The sequence below is a fragment of the Haliotis rubra genome, unplaced genomic scaffold (assembly GCF_003918875.1).
Source record: "Haliotis rubra isolate DU_JTF1 unplaced genomic scaffold, ASM391887v1 Scf460, whole genome shotgun sequence".
Taxonomy (NCBI): Eukaryota; Metazoa; Mollusca; class Gastropoda; order Lepetellida; family Haliotidae; genus Haliotis; species Haliotis rubra.
Window position 1 is genome coordinate 360,509 of NW_025767147.1, and position 23,007 is coordinate 383,515.

The 23,007-nt window shown below is 38.8% G+C and overlaps 1 protein-coding gene across 3 annotated transcripts in view; it reads left to right on the forward strand.

The window, feature by feature from the left end:
- The window catches only part of LOC124290289 (high affinity cGMP-specific 3',5'-cyclic phosphodiesterase 9A-like), a 109,494-nt gene that overhangs the window by 56,223 nt on the left and 30,264 nt on the right, over window positions 1-23,007 (forward strand). For 2 of the 3 annotated variants that reach the window (XM_046727003.1, XM_046727001.1), the window contains exons 2-3: window positions 11,291-11,440; window positions 20,721-20,778. In XM_046727003.1, coding sequence (XP_046582959.1) covers window positions 20,759-20,778 — 20 coding nt within the window. In that variant the 5' untranslated portion in view covers window positions 11,291-11,440; window positions 20,721-20,758. The remainder of the gene's footprint in view (window positions 1-11,290; window positions 11,441-20,720; window positions 20,779-23,007) is intronic. The other variant, XM_046727002.1, reaches the window with a different exon arrangement.

Genomic DNA, 23,007 nt, shown 5'->3' on the forward strand with positions numbered 1-23,007 from the left:
GATAAGAAAGACTGCAAGTTGTTAAGTTCATGTGCTGAAATAAAACCTCTCAATATACCTGTTATTTTATCTATACTCTGTACCACATGGGTACAATGTGTGAAGCTCATTTCTGGTGTCCCTCGCCGTGATATTGCTGGAATATTGCTTAAAGCGCCATAAAACTAAACTGACTCACTCACTCACTATACTCTGTAACCTCCAGTAAATTCTAGGAGGTTTGGTGACAGGGATTTTTACTGGTATGCGAGCTAACATTTGACATTTTTGTATGTACGCATGTAAGATCCAATTTATTGAGTATTTACAAAATTTCAAGTGTACTTGTATGCAATAGACTTAATAGGAATTGACTTGACTTTTCACATAATTATTTGTGTAATTTACGCAGATACGCAGCTTATCTGTACCTCTGAGTACCTAACCACAGATACAAATGAGAAAGTGGCATCCTAACACTGAAGTACGGTTTTATCAGTTTAAACAGTCGTGCTGAAGCTCAACTTAACCCCTTCTTTCTCATCGCTCACTTCTAAAGTTAAATAGGTTTTAGATGCTATTACGTCAGGGAAACACATTGCATGGCAGTTTTTAATTTCTGTAGGAAGACAAATGATGATCCTATCTCCATGCATTTTTAACACTGAAATGAATGTCTGCCCACCTGTTCTAATAGTTCCATATGTTTGGCATCACAACCAGTTTGCATTTAGTACGTGTGTGTGCATGCATGTGTGTGTGTGTGTGCATGTGTGTGTGAGAGTCTGTGTGTGTGCGTGCGTGCCTGTGCACAGAAAAAGTAAAGAAAAAGGTCAGATTTGATTTATTTAATTTGTCTTTAATACTCCATTATCCTTAACAAAGAAAAATATATTTGAAATAAGCACATTTTCAACCATGTGCAAGATGTAAGCAGTTTTCATTTTTCACCTATAGTGTACAGAAGATTCATTGTGCCTGTAATTGTATTTTGAAATATTTTTTTATCCTAAGCTGACAAATGTTGCGTTTTTTAGTCATGACAGCTAAATACAATTTTATCATATACTATTGTTTTGCACACAGTGGGTTACACTATAAGACAAATCTTATTAACATTGCAATATATTCAGATAGCATGCTTTTTTACTGAATAAATCCTTAAACAAGCCACTGAATAAAATGAGACCTAAAATATTTGATGGGTTACTTAAGAATTACAGCTTACCAACCAAGTGGTTAAAATATTTCCCATGCCACAACTAACACCATGGAGGTCTGGCTAGAGGTGGGGAAGATCAGAATGGGTTATTCCTTTACATGGGAAGATTTGGCCAAAGCTATTTGTTCATAGGGAAGAGCTGTCCTTTGTGCAAACCTTCCCCAGGGAAGAGCTGTCCTTTGTGCAAACCTTCCCCAGGGAGGAGCTGTGTCCAGGGGAAGGTTAAGCCTGGTGATGACTCCTGGTCTCAAATCCTCCACAATGGTACACATGTCTGCTGTCCTGTCCTGTCCTGATACAGCTGGAATAATAGTATAAATAGCATAAAATGCTCTCACTCACTCACTCACTCACTCACTCACTCACTCACTCACTCACCCACTCACTCACTCACTCACTCACTCACTCACACACTCACTCACCCATTCAACCATTCAACCATTTCAACCTACTCATCTACTCACTCAATCACTCCATCCCTCACTCACTCACTCAACCAACCACTCCATCCATCCATCCCTCCCTCTCTCACTCACTCACTCACTAACTCAACCATTCAACCACTCAACCATTCAACCACTCAACCATTGATCTACTCACTCAACCACTCCTTCTTGCCCTCACTCAACCACCACTCACTCAAACTCAACCAGCCACTCACTTGTGATCCCACTCACTCTAGTACTGGATCTGCCATGGAACAAGAAAATAAGTTAATCTCGCCTAACATACATAAGCCATATCTATCATACCTGTTCCTTATGATCTTTTGGTGTGAAGTAAGGACTAGCGGGTATTTAATGAGATATTCTTGGCAATAGGGATGAGGCATGACCTCCAGCCGTCTGTCATTAATGGACGCTCTAGATGAAAGGAAGTAGGTTTGATAACACTGATCGTAGTTACATGTATGCTGGTGTCAGTAAGTGCGCTGCTCTATTGCTGACACAATCATGCAATTTAAGGAGCTTCCTGATGACGTTCCTATTTAAACAGTTTTTCAATTTGAAGTGCAGCTAAATGATTCTGTCATCGTATGCATGATACATAGAGAATACTACACGAGGTCTCATTACATACGAATTATACGAAACGAGTGTCCTTCCCATAGGAAGGACACTTGTTTCCTATAATTTGTATGTAATGAGACCTCTGTGTAGTAAGAAGGTAGTAGGAAGGTCACAATTTTGATATAATTCGTATGTAATGAGACTGAGTGTGGTATTTTATTTATTACCCATGTCTTACATCGTGTACATCTTACTCGTATGACGTACCGAGATTAGTATGCAACTACCCATACGTTGACAATTTGGGTAATAAAATCTGATTTTGAAGAGGAAGTGTTTTGTGCCTGTTGTGTTTTGGGTCTGTTAAACTAAAAAATATCACTCATGCAGACCCTGAAACAAAAATGTTCAAAAACCAAAATAATGATGTGAGGCCCTACCCACAAAAGGTTCATAGCACTATGCCATTTGTTCGATCGCGTCATACCAAAAGAAGTTAAAATATGGTACTTGTTGGTCCCTGCCTGGCGCTCGGCATTAATGGGTACAACAAGGACTGGTCGACTCGGAGTCAGTATAATGTGTCTGAGTGGGGTATTCATGCTTCACTGTGGCATGGTATCTGAGTGGGCTAGCACTATAAAACCAGCTTCAGTCTGGGGAAGTACAAGCAGCCGCACATACACATACACACGCATGCGTCGTCATATGAGCAAAATATTCTCAAGCACGACGTTAAACCCCATATCACCTCACCTCACCTAAGCCATTTGTTAGCTTACAATAAAGTATAGAGTTCCAGTAGGTAGTAATGTTACGAACGCTTTGTGGATTGGGACCCAGTTCTACAATTAAAGAAGAATCTCTTATTCTGTTTATTATTTAATACAAAACAATTGCTGAAAGAAAATAATGAGGTAGTTTTATAACAGAGATGGAACATGTTTTTAAAACAAAAGTTACTTGAATTTCACTTGACCTCAAAGTATTTGTACATTTTGTTTAAAGAAAATTATTCACTTCTTTCATGGGCAGTTTAGAATGCTTTAGAATGCTTCAGTTCAGCATGCTTTGATATATGGTATGTATATTTCAGGGCAAGTAAGTCAAAGTGCACAATATGTATCACAAAATATGAATCATATTTGTGATATGTATCAAAGCATGTATTTCTTTTTCAAATTTTGTCTGTATTTTTTAGTTTCTTTTTTAAATTAAAAAAAATCATTTTAGAAAAATGCTACAGTTCAGCTTTATTAGAATTTGTTAGAATGTGATTGTTGGATACAGTCAAAGTGCACATTGTGTATGAAGCAAACTAATATTTAAATTTCATGTGAGAGAGTTAAAATTAAACGTCACATCGGCAATATTTCACCCATTTCGTAATGTTACTGACAGGTAATGAAGCATGTTCACATGGTTGGGGTGCACAAAGTAGTTTTACTTAAACACATCAGTAAATGTTTTTTTAAGATTGAAAGCCAATCTAATTCGACTGCTAAACAGTCTATAATAATGTTGTAAGTATCTTTGAAATGAAGACTGACAGCGTTTAATTTCTCAGAAACCTCGTGCATGCTGAAAAAACAATTCCCGCCATTGATGGAAAACGAGACCATTCTGTGTAGGTGAATGGGCAGGAGAGTCTATAAATACAGGTTTTTGTCTGGAGAAAATCAGTTTTCCATTAATAAGAGGGTTGTACATCAAACATGGCTTATCTGCCGGAGACCCAAGTGGCCAGGCTCATGGACGTATCTCGTCAGTGGTTGCCATGCGGACATGCTGAGCTATAAATCAGAGGAATCTTGCTGGACATTTGGTTACTAATCTAGGTAATAGGTCTGTGGGTGATTAGAGTCGAAATTAGCCTGCCAAGGCCACAAAGTTATATGTTTGGTTTACAGATTCAGTCTGGCCAATTTAGTATAATGTGTACAAAGGGCAGCGGGGTAGCCCGGTGGGTAGGGTAGTCGCTAGTTATGCTGAAGTCCTGTGTTGATTTTGTATCACACATGGGTACAATGTGAAGCCCTCTCACTCACTCACTCACTCACTCACTCACTCACTCACTCACTCACTCACTCACTCAACCACTCACTCACCAAACCATTTACTCTCGCTGTAATGTAAATATATTACAAAAAGAAGTGAAAGAACCTTGATTCATTTAATGCAAGTGGCTCTGTTACATCCAAGGGTATGGTGGGGTAGCCTAGTGGTTAAAGCGTTTGCTCATCATGCCAAAAACCCAGGTTTGATTCCCAACATGGGTACAATGTGTGAAGCCCATTTCTGATGTTCCCCAACGTAATATTGCTGGAATATTGCTAAAACCGGCGTAAACCTACTCCTACTCACTCTTACATCCAATCTGTTTTTGTGTAGGGGGCGGTGAGATAACATATCAGTTAAAGCCGTGCAAAGAAAAACATCAAGAACCAAGCAAATCTTATGATCTAAAAAGGTGAATTTATTTTCAGGTTTCACAGTAATGAAAGTAACCACTTTACTCAAATGCTATATAGAGTTTTTGCAGCCTACCTCTCTGGTAAATTAAACAGTTTGGTGTGTTTTTATTTTGTCAAATAATCTGTTACAGAAATTAAAGGACAAAATAATTTGTCCTCTGTTTTAAAAAAAAAATGAATACGGATCTTCAGATGTTCTGGAAAATTGTCTGTTGTGGGAAAAACAAAACGACTGTTGGATTCTTTCTTCAGAGAAAAAAATGTTATGTTTTGAAGCAGCGACATTTAAAGACTGTGTGTCTAGCAGAAATCATAGCCCCCTCCGCTGAAAATTAAATGGTCAGTCCGAAAATTAAATGGTATTCCCTCACGGAAAACCAGTGCATCCCAGCAGGCATATTGGTTGGCATTTCTTGGCTGCAGAGTTCCAAGTCTTCCCACTCATATTGTCAGAATGCCTGGAGCCACTCACCCAGGTTATTACAGACACAGTTTGCCATTGATAATATAACACACCCCTCCCCAGGCTGTGATGACCAGAGCGTAACTGTACCTACAGGTCACTGCCTGGCATCAATGTGGTCAGATTTATAACTTGATTAGGTGTGTATCCAGTGTATGTGGGACCTGTTTGGTCTTGGCTCTTGGCAATGTTAGCAGTGCAATAGTTGTGAATCTCATTGGCTGTTGAGGGGCGGTGTGTAGCCTCGTAGTTAAACTGTTTGCTCATCACAGCAAAGGTCTAGGGTTCTAGGAAAATGAGCCGCAGTCAGATGGGAGATGAACCTTGGAAAATGTAGACTTGCTTCACTTAGGGTTTTGGGCAGTGGGGTAGCCTAGAGGTTAAAGCGTTCGCTTTTCACCCTGAAGACCCTGGTTCAATTCCCCACATGGGTACAGTGAGTGAAGCCCAACTCACTCAGTCACTCATTTGCTGTTGACCATGTGATGGTCATGATGGTTGTATATTCATTATCGCATGTTAAAGGCATACTATCACGCCACAGTTCTCTAAAAATGAATATTGCCTTTCTCTAATTGATACTAACTATCAGCCCCCAGTGAAGCTACCATTTAATTTATTCCCAAAAAAATTTTGCATTAAGATTATGATATGAAATTAAAAAGTTCGAATGAATTAAGGCAATGTTGCATTAAATCTACTCTCATGCCCTCTACCGGCTGAACTTTATATCAAGCGAACCCCTTGTCCCTCTTTTGGAATATCGTGACATTGTGCCTTTAATAAATGAAGGGACATTGCAATAAGCCATGTACTCATATTATTTCATCTTGTTGGAAATGTGAAATGTTCATATATCTGTTGAGTGAGTTTAGTTTTACGCCACACTCAGCAATATTTCAGTTGTATGGCAGTGGTCTGTAAATAATCAAGCCTGGACCAGACAATCCAGTGCTCAACTGCATGAGCATCGATCTATGCAATTTGGATTCCATGACATGTGGATCCGGGTTAGAATAAGACTTCGGAAGAGGCGAGTAACAGGATCGTGTGGTCAGACTCGCTGACTTAGTAGAGACATGTCATCATATCCCATTTGCGTAGATTGATGCTCATGCTGTTGATCACTGGATTGTCTGGTCCAGACTTGATTATTTACAGACCGCCACCATATAGCTCGAATACTGCGGCATTAAACAACAACCAAACAAAACAAAACCTAAAATAGTTTTGCCCTATGGGTATATTTGTCTCTGTGGATAAATTGAAGTATTTGCGGCCTATCACAAGTGTATGTGACAGGATACACTACCCTTGCAGGGTCAAATCCTGCATGTCTCCAGCGGCCGGTATTCAATTTAAGGTTGTCCTATTTCCTTGTGACAAGCAAACTGTAGTTGCTTATGGATAAAGCTGAAAGAACGCAATAAATCATGTAAACACTAGTCGTGTAATTCTTTTAACGAGACATGATGCTCCATTGTTAATTGTATATGTCACTAGAAGAGGCAATCCATGTCCATGTTTGTTTGTTAAGCACGATGTACTTTAAGGGTTTTGATTTATGTCCATTTTTTTTGTCAAAATGAGTTTGTGCTTATTTATCAAACCGCTAAAGCAATGAAAGTCACTCAACTCTAAGTGTTCGTTTTTATGAGCATTTGTTCAAGTACTGTAGTCGCTGTTTCAAGCCTCCTGATTCAGTAAATGCCCACTGTTACATTTTCTTCATTCTCTTCCACAGAGGTTACTTGTCATATCTTCCTACGAACCTCTGTTCTAATATGGCCCTTTCATGGTGCGAGTGTTCAGGATTCGTATTGGTTTGCAATCACATATAGTTATGCAATCAGCGACATTGTTTCAAAAGTGATCATTCGCAAGGCCTTGGTAGTTTCCGTATGCTTCTGGAAAACTAGAACCTCTTCCCGCGATGAGCAAAGGTTTCTGTAAAAGACAGAACTCAGTCATGTAAATGGCGTCTCCATTGCCCTCGTTGACAACGGACAAGCTAGCCATTAAATGTCACATCAACACAAGTCCCCGGCTGAGGAGGGATATTGGTGGCCCCACATTTGCTTGTATTAGTCAAGGTGGATCTAAGTCGATGTAACATGTGCTCTGTTTAGATAGAATCACGATTAATGCTTTTCTGCGTTTTTCTGCACAGTGGGAAAGTTTTCTTTAGTAGGCCTGGAATGGCATAGCGCTATGATGGTGTTGTGGATAGTCTCTGGAGGTCAGGCTCACTGATACTGGTTGTTGTGTATGATCTTATCCAAATCGCGTAGATTGATGGCGTGACGTCATTCACTGGATTGTCTGATCCAGCGTCGATTACAGACTGCTGTCAAATAGTTTGAATATTGTAGAGTATGGCATTTAACAACAAACAAACAATCAATCATCTCCCATTGACCAAAGACATGAATAAACCAAGCCTGTCACCACTCTTCTCAGTTTGACATTTACACAGACATAATATGTTTTCGTAGATTGCTGCGTACACGAAATATTTCCCCTCGTTGTAACTTCAGTTGTCATAATGTATGGAGATGTTGTGTCAGACAGTTCCTGTGAGAGCCAAGTAGTGTTGCCTTACCTAATGCCTTGTATTGGAGTCACAGCACAAGCCATTTCATATGTAATGTCACCTGCAAATGTCCTTGCTGTGAATGACAGGGGATATACTATTTCCCTGCAAAATGTCAAGAAGAGTATCACAGTCATCTATTGCAGTGATCATTTTACAAAGGTCAAAGCACAATCACATTCAGGCTATCGTATACTATTTGTGCTGGATAGTCTTTCAGTTATTGCTCTTTGTGTTTTGTGCTAGAGCTCATATTTTCTCTGTGCGAGTAGTAAAGGAAGAAGTAAGATTCAAGGATGTTTCCCAAAAATATTTTTGGCTTCATGTTGAGCGATATTCTAGCAGCTCTGCCTTTATAGTCTGTTTGCAGTGAAAACGTACAGGTGAATTTCACTTTAAACAAAAATGTAAATCGAATAAAGTGAATTTAAGATTGCGAATCCTCATAATTCTACCTTGCCAATTGAAAATTTAAGTCTTAGATTTTTATTCTACGTCATGTTTCAAATCGCTTATATTGGTTTGTATTACAAGGGGGTAAGCGTAGTAGTTGGAACAGTGAAACAAATGCATGTGCAGTACGTGATGAGTGTTAACTTAGACCAACTCTCCTTGTTCTTGGGGTTTGATTTAATGTGCATACCATACCCCCTTATAATACAAACCAATAATACCGATTTGAAACTATGATCGTTTGTTAAACAACTTTTATCCTAAGCTGAATAAAATTCTGAGATTTAAATTTTTATATGGCAAGGTAAAATTATGAGGATTCGCAATTTTAATTTCACTTTATTTGATTTAATTTTTTGTTTAGAGTGAAATTCATCGGTACGTTTTCACCGCAAACAAACTATAGTGTCAACAATGTGCTACATGTGAGGTACAACCGAGCCTGCACTTACTGTGAGAGATTCTTCTTTGTCTCTTGTTTAAAAGGTGCTTGGTGAGGATTACAACAACAGTCTGGGAGGACTTTGATGTGGTTTGCTGTGAAGAGTTGTGTCCCTTAGTTGTGCCAGAATCCTATAACTGGCCCGCCCTGATTGTTTCTGGTATTCAGACATTCCTATTTTTCTGAATCCAATAATATCAGCCGCTTATTGATTGTTATGGTACACAAGTTATCAGTAGTTGTCATGAAAGCATCCTGATTGTAATTAATGGAAGTAGTCTTGAGGGTAATAGAACATTACTGTCTACAATTTAGATAGATGATGCCATTATATATTAGTCAACAGTGTTTATGATTATTCATAGCTATAACTATGGAACATTTGCAGCATATTTCCAATAATAAGAATTCCGATAATGGTACTGATGGTATTTAGTGACAGCAATGTTGTACTCTGCGATATGATATGGCCACGCATTGTGAACAAAGTTATGATGATTGAATCAAGGTGTTGTATTTGAATCAGCATTATCTTCCTACAGCTTATCAATTTGAACAAGTCACACCGAAGGCCTGGGTTCGATTCCCCACATGGGTACAATGTGTGAAGCCCATTTCTGGTGTCCCCCACCGTGATATTGCTGGAATATTGCTAAAAGCGGCGTTAAACCATACTCACTCACTCCCTCATTTAAACAAACCTCCGCAATTGATTTAAAGAACTAATAATATTCTTTCCAAGAAAAATATGTATTTTTTTAATTTGTGTCACAAGAAATTCCTATTGATGTTTCTGTATCAACTTTGAAATTAAAGTGTGCAGATTGAATCATTTTGATCTATCTTACAATTAAGTTAATTTTAACAAGCCTGGCTAACTTTTATGCAGTTGTTATTTTCAATACATGCAATATCAATATCCCCTGGAACCAACACACATGCACCCCACCCCCACCCCACCCCACAATACATATGTTGTATGTTACAATACAATGTAATAGCTCGTACAATACAGAATGCGATGTGTCTTAAACGTGAATGTCAATTCCAATTTCCTCTCACCTCGGCTGTCAGCTTCGTCATTTTTGAGGTGGCCGATTTTGTCTCTGGCATCTCTGGTATGGATTAATAGTTAGAGACATGATGGCTCAGCATTTGTCTGGTCCAATTAGCCCAATTAGACATTGCAGTCTGTCGCAATTAAGTCATTTTCCTGACATATCACAACGTAGATTCAGTCTTCAACTGCATGCGTTGCTGTGGCCTCGAGCACTCGATCAGTTCCTGGGTTTCGCTGAAGTAGTGAATATTGCTACCATGGTGTAGTGGGAAGAGTAGCTGTCCAGAGTGAGTGAGTGAGCCTCACTCGGCAATATTTCAGCTATGTGGCAGCGGCCTGTAAATAATTGAGTCTGGACCAGACAACCCAGTGATCAACAGCATGAGCATCATTCTACCCAGTTTGGATACGATATGTGTCAAGCAAGCCAGCGAGCCTGACCACCGATTCCGTTTGTCGCCTCTTATAATAAGCATGGGTTGCAGGAGATCAATTCTAACCCAGTTCTTTACGGGGCAGCTGTCCAAGAGTTGAATATCAGTGTGTCATGTCTTGCTTGATATGAAATGTTAAGGTACTTGTTGTTTCCCTGCCTTGTTTTAGCATCAATGTTCTGGTTGGCTGATTGGTATACCGTGTCCTGAGTGAGGTATCTGTATTAACATGTAAAGTGACAGCTCAACGTGCTAGTTCAGCAGGGGCGGATGCAGCTTTTTGAGAATGGGGGGTGCACACTTCATTTTCACGAGAGTTTCCATGGTCATTTAATAAACTTTCAGGACAAAAATGGGTGTGTGCACCCCTGTACCCCCCATCTGGATCTCCCTATGGTCAGACAAGTACATGAAAACACAAACTGATACTTTTTATCCCCCTCGGCATGTAATGCCGATGCCTCAACGCCTCGTCTGTCCGTCCATAATCATTTTGTTTCCAGAGCTTAACTCAAAAACTGTTCAATATTTTTCAACAAAAATTGGTAGATATATCAAACAGATCCTTAAGTGGTGCCTTTTGCTATTTGCAGATTTTTGGCATTTTTATTTTTCCCGGTTTCCATGGAAACGATTCAGACTTAGTCTCAAAAAAGAGAGATTGGTTTCATTTCCGGAGCACAACTCGAAAACCGTTCAATATCTTTCAACAAAACGTGGTAGATATATCAAACAGAACCTAAAGTGGTGCCTTTTGCTATTTGCAGGTTTTTGTCAATTTAATTTTTTCTGGTTTCCATGGAAACCTTTTTGACTTAGTTTCAAAAGGGAGGGGTGGGTTTCGTTTCCGGAGCACAACTGGAAAACTTCGTAATATCTTTCAGCAAAACTTGGCAGATTTATGAGTCAAATCTTGAAGTGGTGCCTTTTGCTATTTACACATTTTGGGCATTTATATTTTTCATGATTTCCATGGAAACAATTTGGACTTAGTCTAAAAAGACATCAAGCTGGACTTTAATTAACTGTCAGATGATGATTTGTTCTTTCAAATATGTGGGGGCCGGGGGGATATGTCATCTTCTGATGACTCTTGTTTAAAATGGCTGCCATGGCTACAAAAGTTACAGCACTATCTGATGTCTGTGTTTCTATTCCAGAAACTTTCCGAGCTGCAGCAGAAGCAGGTCCAAACGACATCCTGAAGTTATACAATACGCGTGGAAACCTCATCAACATTTCACCGGCACTGGCGGAAAATACGCCGGACACGCGGTACAAGCTGGAAGTAGTTGCGTCACACTGTACGGGTAAATGGACTTCTCCTTGTTAAACTTCGTTCTTCCTACGTGGCACGATCGGATTCATTGCATGCTACTAGAATGTTTTGAAAAACATATTATTTCCTCATTTTCTTTGTCTCTGTTTCTAAGGATGCTTTGTGAGATGTTTAATTAGGTTATATTTCTTAGAGGTGGTACGAGTTTATTGGTGCTGAAGTGAGAGTGTATTGATGCTGAAGTATTAGGTGTTTTATATTTTGGCCCTTGGTTCAATGTTCTTCTGACCGGTAATGTGGAAAAAACTTAGATACCAGTTACAAGGTTTCTTCTAATGACTATTTGCTTGATTATCCCACTGTTTAAGAAGCATGACGAAGCTTGACCCTGATTGGCCCAGATTATGCTCTATTGATCACTTCATCATCGGGTGGGGTAGCCCAATAGTCATGCTGAAGACCCGGGTTCGACTCCCCACATGGGTACAATGTGTGAAGACCATTTCTGATGTCACCTGCTGTGATATAGCTGGAATATTGATACAAGTGGCGTAAAGTTATGCTCACTCACTCACTCAGTGAACCTTCACTGGTCTCTTTCAGTATCTGTGAATTCAGACTGACCAACTTCTGTGGTTAAATGTATAGAGTGGTGTGACTAGAGTGTGGATGGGTGCTTGTAAGACCTTCTGGCTGCATCATACAAGACATGTTGAAAGATGGTATGTGTCACAAATGTTGTTTTGCCAGATTTTCTGTAATGAAATAAAACGATGACTCTGCGGTATACTGTGTCCAAATTGTAGTGGTGTTCCGATGATCGAAAATAATCGAAAATCGATCGAAAGAAGGATTAAAAATGATTATCGATTGTAAAAAAACATATTTTCGATTAAACTGAATTTTGTCGTTTTAGTATTACACACCTGAATGAAGTAAACTAAGCAATAAATTTGACAAATATTCACGAACAAACATGCGCAAGAAGATTATGCTATCATGTTTTTGTTTGAATGACTGTGCCTTTTTTCGTCAGTGTTTGAATCTGTTATCTAGTATGTAATTAATGTTTTCTGAATCTATAGCCATACTGAATACTGATGTTTGAAGGTGGTTGTGGGATAGCCTAGTGGTCACAATGTTCACTTGTCACACCGAAGACCCGGGTTTGATTCCCCACATGGGTACAGTGTGTGAAGCCCATTCCTGCTGTCCCCGGCTGTGATATTGCTGGAATATTGCTAAAAGCAGTGTAAAACCAACCTCACTCACTCACTTATGTTTGAAGCCCCATATTGGTGTCCATTGGTATGATATTTCTCCACTGTGTCTTCAGGGGCGGTGGGGTAGCCTAGTGGTTAAAGCTCTGGCTCGTCAAGCCGAAGATCCGGGTTCAATTCGCCACATGGGCACAATGTGTGAAGCCCATTTCTGGTTGCCCCTGCTGTGATATTGCTGGAATATTGCTAAAAGCGGCGTAAAACTAAACTCAGTCAGTCCATCAGTCACTGTGTCTTCAAGCAGTGTAGAACCATTCTCTCATCTATCCAACGTTGCTTGTGGTAAGGGGTGACTATTCTTATCATATGTGGGGACTAACAGGATCAATTTCTCTGACTTGCTGACTTGGTTGATTTGTGTCATTGTATCCAAAATATCACTGGTTTCATTATCACTCCCTTGATTATGTACGGAACACCTATTATATGACTAAAATGTCAATGACTGCAGCAGCAAACGAACAAATAAACAAACAAACAAACAAATCCAAATAATCCCAGTGATCTCTCCAGCCAGCTATGAATTATTTTTGGAAACCTTGCATTGATTGTCTCAGCAATGAGTTTTCTCAGTTGTCACATTTTCAACATGGCAACCACGGCGGCCATCTTGAAAAGCCTTTGAAACCATTTCCTGTCTATTTCTTCATGTATCACATGTGTTTATCACCTGATGCTAAACTGTTTAAGCAGAGGATGGTGTAATAAACAGCTTCAGGACTCCACACTCTAGCTGTTGCCATGGCGGCTATACCTATACAGCGAACTTGACCCTTTAATACTCAAGCTCTTGTATTCTGTTCAAATTTTACACAGTGATATTGTTGTGTAGTGTTCACTTCTGTCTTTTTTAAGTGCATGACTTTAATTTCAACCTTGATATCCTTATCCTTCTGAACTGGCATTTTTCCCAGGTCAGCGTGTTGTTTTTGAGTTTGAAATTTGGAAAATATATTTTGTATCTAAGTGAAAATGCAGTTTGTCGAATGACGAGGAACATGTATTCCGAGATCGTTCTTTTATCAGCGATCGTTGTGTGCTTTATCATTTTGCATACATCATGGCTGTCGGGGGGATGTTGACAGATGGCTGCAACTAAGGAAATGGGGCAATTTATCTGTGTTTAATTTTCACTGGTTTCTTGGCTTTTACAAAACATCATTCAGGTGTTTTTCATTCAGGTGTTTTTCATTCAGAATTGATCTAATTCCAAAATGACGGTCCTGATCAGTGGAATAAATCTAAGTTGACATTCCTGATAACAGACAATTTTTGGGTGACATTATGAATCAAATATTTTTATGAGGTGTCTGGTTGTACTGACATGCACAAACACTGCTGATAAGTCTGTTTAATTCCTGCTTTATGGATACAAAATATTTACAAAAATATTAGTCATTCAAAATGCAGTTTCAGTATGAGAAGAGTGGAAAAATACAGATTGGTCTTCTTTCCTGATGTTGGTTTTGAATTTGTTGAAACGAGACTAATGTTTTTGTTGTCTCCAGGTTAAAATTGGTCTTCAGCAACCCATGCTTGTCATAAGATGCTACAAGCAAGGTCAGGTGGTTAGGCTCGCTGACTTGGTTGACACGTGTATGTCATTGTATCCGAACTACTTAGATCAAGGCTCACGGTCTTTGAATGGCATTTAGAAGTGATACACATGAGGATTAGAGAGTTTTTTGGGATGTCATCATCATTCACCTGATGAAGGAGTAAATATATACTCCGAAATGTTGCGTTCCTCATAATAAAGAAGTTCACATCCATAAAAGCTCTCTTTCGCTTAGACCGCCTCCGTGGTGTAGTGGTTAGAGCGTCCGCCCGGAGAGCGGAAGGTCGCTGGTTCGATCCCCGACCGCGTCATACCAAAAGACGTTTAAATATGGTACTTGTTGGTCCCTGTCTGGCGCTCGGCATTAATGGGTACAACAAGGACTGGTTGGCTCGGAGTCAGTATAATGTGTCTGAGTGGGGTATTCATGCTTCACTGCGGCATGGTATCTCAGTGAGCTAGCACTATAAACCCAGCTTCAGTCTGGGCTAGTACAAGCAGCCGCACATACGCATACACACGCATGCACGTGCGTCGTCATATGAGCGAAATATTCTCAAGCACGACGTTAAACCCAATTTCACCTCACCTCTTTCTATTATGCTCATGGTATTGATAACTGGATTGTCTGGTCCAGACTTGATTATTTACAGACTGCTGCCATATAGCTGGAATATTGCTGAGTGTGGCGTTAAACACCAAACAAACAAAGCATTGATGAGATTATGGCAGTAGATGTGTCTCTGGTTGTGACAATGATCGAATGTGCAAGACTGAAAACTTATGGTAAAATGACATGCATTTGTGTCATGTTTTTATTGGTCACAGCAAATGATAACCCTGGGACCACCCACAGCATCGTGACTCAACAAGCATCCTGTGTGTTTTTATCATGAAAAATCTAAACATGTGTTTTCAAACTTCCATATCCTGAAACAACATGATACGTTACAAAATGTTTGATAGCCTTTTAGAATTTACGATTGATTAAAGCAAAATATTTACAGTTGATAGGTTAATGCTGGACAAAATTATTTACTTTACCCTGACTTAATGATAAAATAAAAAATATGTAACAGTTTCCCTTAGAACACACTATTCAGAAAATTTGAATTGTAAAATTATATTTACTTCATGAGTAAATTTTTTATCTTTTTAATTTTTATTCAAATTAACTTAAGATCAACATAAAGCATTTCAGAAACAATTCCACCCACATCTTAGAATATTATTATGAAAGGGGTTATCTGAATATAAAATTCAAAAGTGAATGTAGTTTTATGTAACTGTAAATGTTTTTGATATCTCAAACAAACCGTAGTAAACAGCATATAAAATATGTAAAATAACTACACTAAAATTGGTCTGGCCTAAAATAGGAACGGTAAGCTGTTAACACAATTTGATCTGTCCAACAAATATGGCATGATTGGTCAGTAGTATAAGATGTAAAACTATGTAAAAAATACACTGAAATTGGCCCGGCCTAAAATAAGAATAGTAAGCCATCAACACAAACTTGGTGTGAGTTGTCAGTAGTAAAAAAGCTATGAAAAAATACAGTAAAATTGGCCCGGCCTAAAATAAGAACGGTAAGCCGTCAACACAAACTTGACGTGAGTGGTCAGTCTACCTTTGATGGTCCCCGGGGAAGTTGTCTCGACCGGTGAGGTGATGAGAAAACAGTAGATGACAGAATGTGAAATATCTCCGTTAATCCTGTCTGAGCAGCATGCTAGCTGAGGCCATTAATCTTCCACCGCCTTTCAATGAACAATCCATAAGCAATTCCTGCTATAGCGCCAGACATTGGTCTCTGTACCAAGATGGATGTTTATGGTAAGACCCTGTTAAAACCAGAGGCTCTAATTTCATCACTACTGGCTGGATAGATGGTTTTTTTTGCCAACCTGGAATAACATAAATATTCATTTTGGGAATGTGTCGACTTCAAATGCCTTACCTGAGTTCTTAATTATTTTTGTGGTCATGAGTGTTATTGATTTTCAAATTAAAACTTCCAGATGTATTAGGCGCGGTGGGGTGGCCTAGTGGTTGAAGCGTTCGCTTGTCATGCTGAAGATTCAATTCCTGTTTTCGATTCCCAACATGGGTACAATGTGTGAAGCCCATTTCTGGTGTACCCCGTGATATTGCTGGAGCATTGCCAAAAGCAGCGCAAAACCACACTCACTCACTCTCTCTCATTCATTCACTCACTCACTCACTCACTCACTCACTCACTCACTCACTCACTCACTCACTCCTCACTCACTCACTCACTCACTCACTCACTCACTCACTCACTCACTCACTCACCTCACTCACTCACTCACTCACTCACTCACTCACTCACTCTCCTCCTCCTCACTCCTCACTCACTCACTCACTCACTCACTCACTCACTCACTCACTCACTCACTCACTCACTCACTCACTCACTCACTCACTCACTCACTCACTCACTCACTCACTCACTCACTCCATGCCTACCAATGAAACATTCTCAACCAACCTGACTACTGGAATCAGGAATTTGGCAAAAAATGTCTGCTTTCTACAGCACTCCATTATGCTGTTAGAACATTAAACTCCAAGCAAATTGAAGGTCAATGGTTATTGTAAATAAAGAATGTTTCCATTTGCTTAGTCTCTTTGGAAGAAAACTTTTGCTGTCTTTATCTAGCAAGATTGGAACGTTTCAACTGTTTGATCAAACTGGGTCTAATGAAGAAGATAAATGTCTGAAAATAGTCTGCAAGATGTTCATGATCAAAGCCTGCTTTAAAAGCAGATGAAGGTTTAATGTGTGAAACGTGTGTATGGCGAAAAAGATTTGATGATCGGAAGCATCATCGTTTGGATGAAATATTCATGATTATCGATATGAAAGTTGTGTCTTCAATAGGGAATTATTCTGATGAAGTAAAGTTTCAATATGCCTCAACAGACTTTTAATTGTTGTTGCTGCAGACCAAAAGTGAATGTATTTGTGAAACAAAATGTCCGTAAAATAATCCATGCATAAATGTGTCCCACTTGCCAATGCTGGAAATATGTTGCTTTTTTTAACTCCTTGGGTATTTTCTCAAAGTTATTGTATTTATCGATGGTTGATTGATATTTAGTAACTGATTATCGATCTCTGTGATCAGACTATATCATCAGTTAGCCAGGTATATATGGATTTGAAAGCACTTTTTCTGCGATTATTGACATCACATGGTGGTGTCCTCCCATTTGTGAGAACTCCCATTTGTGAGACACATTAATTAATGGTTCAGTGCACACAGGTGGTGCTTCCCCATCCCTACGATGAAAGTGGGAACAGCCCTGTTGCTGAAGAGTACCCGCAGGAGGCATAGTTCATTAATGTGTTAATTAACACAGAAGACATTGTTCGTTGAAGAGCTAGATTTTTCAAACACGTAAATCTGAGTAGGTAAATTAATTTCTCTTTCAAATGATCACGAAGTTACCTACACAAAGTGTTATTTTTTAAAGCCATTTATCTGAGTAGGTTAATTACTTTATCTTTTAGAGTTTCATTAAGTTACCTCCACAAGATTCAGTTAAATAGCTAATCCATAATTAGCTGGGGTTAATCCATTCTATCAGACAGGGGAGTATGGTGTGTTTTCTTTGGTAATTACCTACTCCACTGTCTCATAACTGGGAGTCTCACAACTGGGAGTTCTCACAAATGGGAGTAGACCCACATGGTTGTCCAGGTGCATATGCCCTTGAAGTTCCATTATTCAGGTCAGTGAACATCACCTGCAGGGCATTTGTCGACAGGTAAACGCTATTTTTCTACGAGATCGGTAGATTCTATTGTTTCCGTTATGTTATAGTAATCTACTGGGGTGAAAACTGTCCACTTAGTGGTTTTGATGTCCGTGAATTAGTGGGGGTGTGATATTGATTTAGCGTGTTGGTCGACAATGATCATATTTCAGCGTTTATTGTTCACGTATGAATGACCAGTGTGTTTTCTGGAGCAGAATGAGGTCTGACGCAAATTGTATTGTGTGTGAGAATGTGTGACCTTGATTGTGGGTAATTCTACCCTGACTTTGTGGATCGTTGTCAATGCTTTGTAGCTGCTGGTACTGATCAAGTGTCATTTAGGATATTTTCCATTCTTCTCAAAATAGATGGTTATAATACTGAGTTATGTGATGCACATAATCTTTTGATGAGATGCATGAGATGCATGAGATGTATTTACTTCGTACTGTGGTGTCATAGATAGAGCGTAAGTCTTAAGTATCATCCCTGACTGTCATATCGAAGTAGATGGGGTAGCCTAGTGGTTGAAGCGTTTGCTCGTCATGCTGAAGCCCTGGGTTTGATTCCCCACATGCATACAATGTGCAAAGAACAGTTCTGGTGTTCCCACCATGATATTGCTGGGATATAGCTAAAAGTTATGTAAAACCTCACTTACTCACTCAACCTATGACTCTCACTCATTCACTCACTCACTCGTTGACTCACTCACTCATTCTCTCACTCACTTGTTGACTCACTCATTGACTCAATCACTCGTAGACTTACTCACTCGTTGAAACAATCACTTGTAGACTCTCAAGTTGAAACAATCACGTGTAGACTCACTCACTCACTTACTCATTGAAACAATCACTTGTAGACTCACTCACTCACTCGTTGAAACAATCACTCGTAGACTCACTCACTGACTCGTTGAAACAATCACTTGTAGACTCGATCACGTATACCAAATGACGTTAAAATGTGGAACTTCTTATTACCCACCTTAGTACTTGCCATTAAGGGGACACACCTGGCCCTGATATCTCAAAGTCTGAGTTTTAACTTAAGTTAGAGTTTTTACTCAAATTTGAAAAAGCGCAGGTAAATGCATTTCCCAGAATAAACTTAAATCAATATTAAACTCAAATTTAGCAGACATTTTGAGTTTGATGGATAGATTACTTAAGTTGTTTGGGCTTTTTTTATTTAAAAAATGCAGTTGAGTTAAAAATTCAGCTGTTTCAAATTGTCAAACTCAGTTTGAAATTTGAGTAAAAACTTAAGTTTGCTTCGAGAAATCGGGGCCTGGACTCTGTATACTGTGTTTAATGATAGGTATCCTTCTTTAACTGTGACATGATGTCTCAGCGGGATATCACGTTTAGGGCAGCTTAGGTCTGGATCAGTACAATCTCCCCCTAACACACAAAGATAACATAAACGTACACGATGCTTTATCAGTGCAGTAATCTTGAAACGTTAACCCCTATTTCACCACACATACGAGCAATCATTATCTTACTCTAAAAAACATAGTCCCACTGAGACAGACTGAAAGTAGTTCCTGCATGAAGTCCTGTTTCACTGCACATGTTTTTTTCTTCTTCTTTTTTACAGAGAATTACAGTGTTTCACCCAGCATAATAAACTGTCATTTTATCATTTCACTGACTCGCTCTGTTTGGAAAGGTATCAGCTTGATAGGGTCGTGGGTATTCAGCTGCTTGTAGTTTCTACACAGCAGTTAAAGTCTGCTGTATGTGGGCCACTTCAGGCTGACCTCCAATATTAAGGTGTAATGCTGTTATGTGACTTAATACCATTCTAAACCTCACTCACTCACACATTTACTTTATATCATTCAATTTGTTTGCAATATATCCCAGCGACACATGGAAATGGTGTGTCTTTTGTCATGATAAGACGTGATGATGATGATGATGATGATGATGATGATGATGATGATGATGATGATGAAGGTGATGAATGTGATGACAATGACAGTGAAGCTGACGATGATAATATGGATTGTTTATGGAAAAGTTGATGAAGGATATGATGAATGTGATGATGAATGTGATGATGATGAAGGTGATGAATGTGATGACAATGACAGTGAAGCTGATGATGATAATATGGATTGGTTTATGGAAAAGTTGATGAAGGATATGATGAATGTGAGGATGATGATGATGATGATGATGATGATGATGATGATGGTGAAGGTGAAGGTGATGAATGTGATGACAATGACAGTGAAGCTGATGATGATATTATGGATTGGTTTATGGAAAAGTTGAAGGATATGATGAATGTGATGATGATGATGATGATGATGATGATGATGATGATGATGAAGGTGAATGTGATGACAATGACAGTGAAGCTGACGATGATAATATGGATTGGTTTATGGAAAAGTTGATGAAGGATATGATGAATGTGATGATGATGATGATGACAATGATGGTATGGAATGGATGATAACGATGATGAAGAATGTGATGATAATAATATTGATGAAGGAATGATGATGATGATGGTGGTGGTGGTGATAGAAACAGTCACTTATATCATATCTCTATCTTTCTATCCCTTTCTCTCCTGTTATGTCTGTTAAATGTTTCTTCTGTTCTTCATATTTTTTGTTTCTTTTTTTGTGTTTATCTTGGAACATGCTGTTTTCATGTTTGCAGGTAAACAAACAACTTTAGTCTCTCACCTTGGTTTTGACATGAACTCGTTAGAGCAAAGGTAAGACAATCTTAATTACTTCTAACCTGTTGGGTAAAAGAAAGTGAACTCTTGAAAACTGCATTTGATAAAACATTTGTAAAAGTTATCCAAAAAGTACCGGGATGGCAACAGTAGCTGAAACAGTGTAACTTAATGTCCAAAACAGACTTATTCCACCAGTATCAAATACACAATATTTTGTTTGTTTCCTTTAAGTCACCATTCAACACATATGTATACTTTCTTTTGTCCTTCAGTATATATGTGCATGCAAAAAACAAAAAGAGATTTCTGTGACAGGATACTTTTAATGCTGTAAATACTGTTATGTACGTTATATAGCTGCCATTACAAAGGATATTTCTCTAACAGATCAGCTCCATGAAAGTTGGACTTTAGTAGTGAGAACTTAACCTGCACACACACTGTAGAAATAATCACCGATTGGGATATTAATATTTCCTACTTGTTTCACTTGAAAGCCTGAAAGTCTTAAACAACATTGATATTTTAAATATTTAAGTTAAGTTTAATATAAGTTAAGTTAAGTTAAGGGTGTCATTGCTTTAAGCATTGGCGTATCTGTGTATATCTTCAACAACTGGAATTTCACATGTTTGCTCCAAAACCGTGACATGCAAATTTGTCTGATGTTTTTGTGGATCCTTGCTTGTTCTCTCAACAGCTTGTTTTCAGGCTGTCATGTTAACAGTGTGTCATAAAGTGACATTCACTCAAGATACAGCATTGAATCCTATTTTCACAACACATACACACGCATGCACGTCGTCATATGAGCGAAATATTCTCCAGCGCCGCGTTCAACCCAATTTCACCTCACCTCACCTATTTTCAGATGCTGTAACTCTAACAAAATGCCAGCAAGTAGTTGACAGGGCGTGAAACGTTTTGAAATTGAATTAACATAAAAACTTGAATTGTAAGAATTTTTGAGTCCCGTAATATGTTTTGTCCTGTATATTCAGTTACTATAGTATGTAGCATGGACTCGTTCACCACCAAGATGTGGAAGAAAAGACATCACCATCATCTCCTCTACAAGATTTTAATTTCAAGAATAATATTGTACAGACACAAACATGAGCATTAGTGAAGATCTGGGTTAGAATAAGTCTTCAGTGACCTATGCTTGCTGTAAGTTGCAATAAATGGAATTGGGTGGTCCGACTCACCGGCTTGGTTGATGTCATTGTATCCCGATTATAATGATTGATGCTTTTAATATCAATCACTGGATTGTCTGGTCCTGACTTGCTTATTTACAGACCATCATCATATAGCAGTGTTAAACAACAAAAAGGAAAACAGGTCAGACATGTTTACCATGATAGAATGGAGTGGATTTGTGCTGCTGTTAGCAATATTGCAGAACAACAAACATGGGCTTCACACATTTTACCAATGTGGAAAATCAAACCTGGGCCTTCGGTGTGATGAGCCAATGCTTTACCACAAGGCTACCCCACCGCTCCAGATATTATGGGATGGAGGATGGAATGGAGGATGACCCAGGATGACCCAGGATGACCAGGGATGACCAGGGATAAGGGCAAACAGACAAGTGATTTCTCAGATGAAACTTCCTGTATTTTTCAACAATGTCATTCATATCAGAACTTATGAACACAAGTGGTATCTCCCAGCTGGAACATGTAAGGTGGTTGTGTTACCCAATGATTTGGCTTCATCTTTTTCTGCCTGGATTTCTAAAGGAAAGAAAACCCACAGAAAACACAAACATACCCTTAATAGTAGACATTTGTGGATGTAGCTGCCTTTGCACTTTGAAGTGACTGTGAAGTACTCATAGCAATATGGCTTCTTTATTTTGGTTTCAGAATATATTCATTTTCTTTTTCCTTTTAAAGTTACGGAAATCAACATGCTTATAAGGACAAACTTTATGGATGAATGACTTCTTTATTCGTTGATGCGATGTTTCGATACAGATTCTTGTATCGTTGCCACTCAAGGAAGTTATCAACATGCTTGTCCAAATGCTTTGCTCACTCTTGCATGGGATTTAAATATCTGGAGGCTGATTATCTGATTATCTGATTAGAATGTTCCCCTATGCAAGCTCCTATCCTTCAATCTCTCTGTGTATTTCAGTAAAATATATGATCTTCATCCGATAACGTTTTCTTATTGCCCTTGTTGACATCCACGTACGAAATAACCCCGCCGATCTGTAGCGACAATTCCCATGTGAATGTATTAACATTT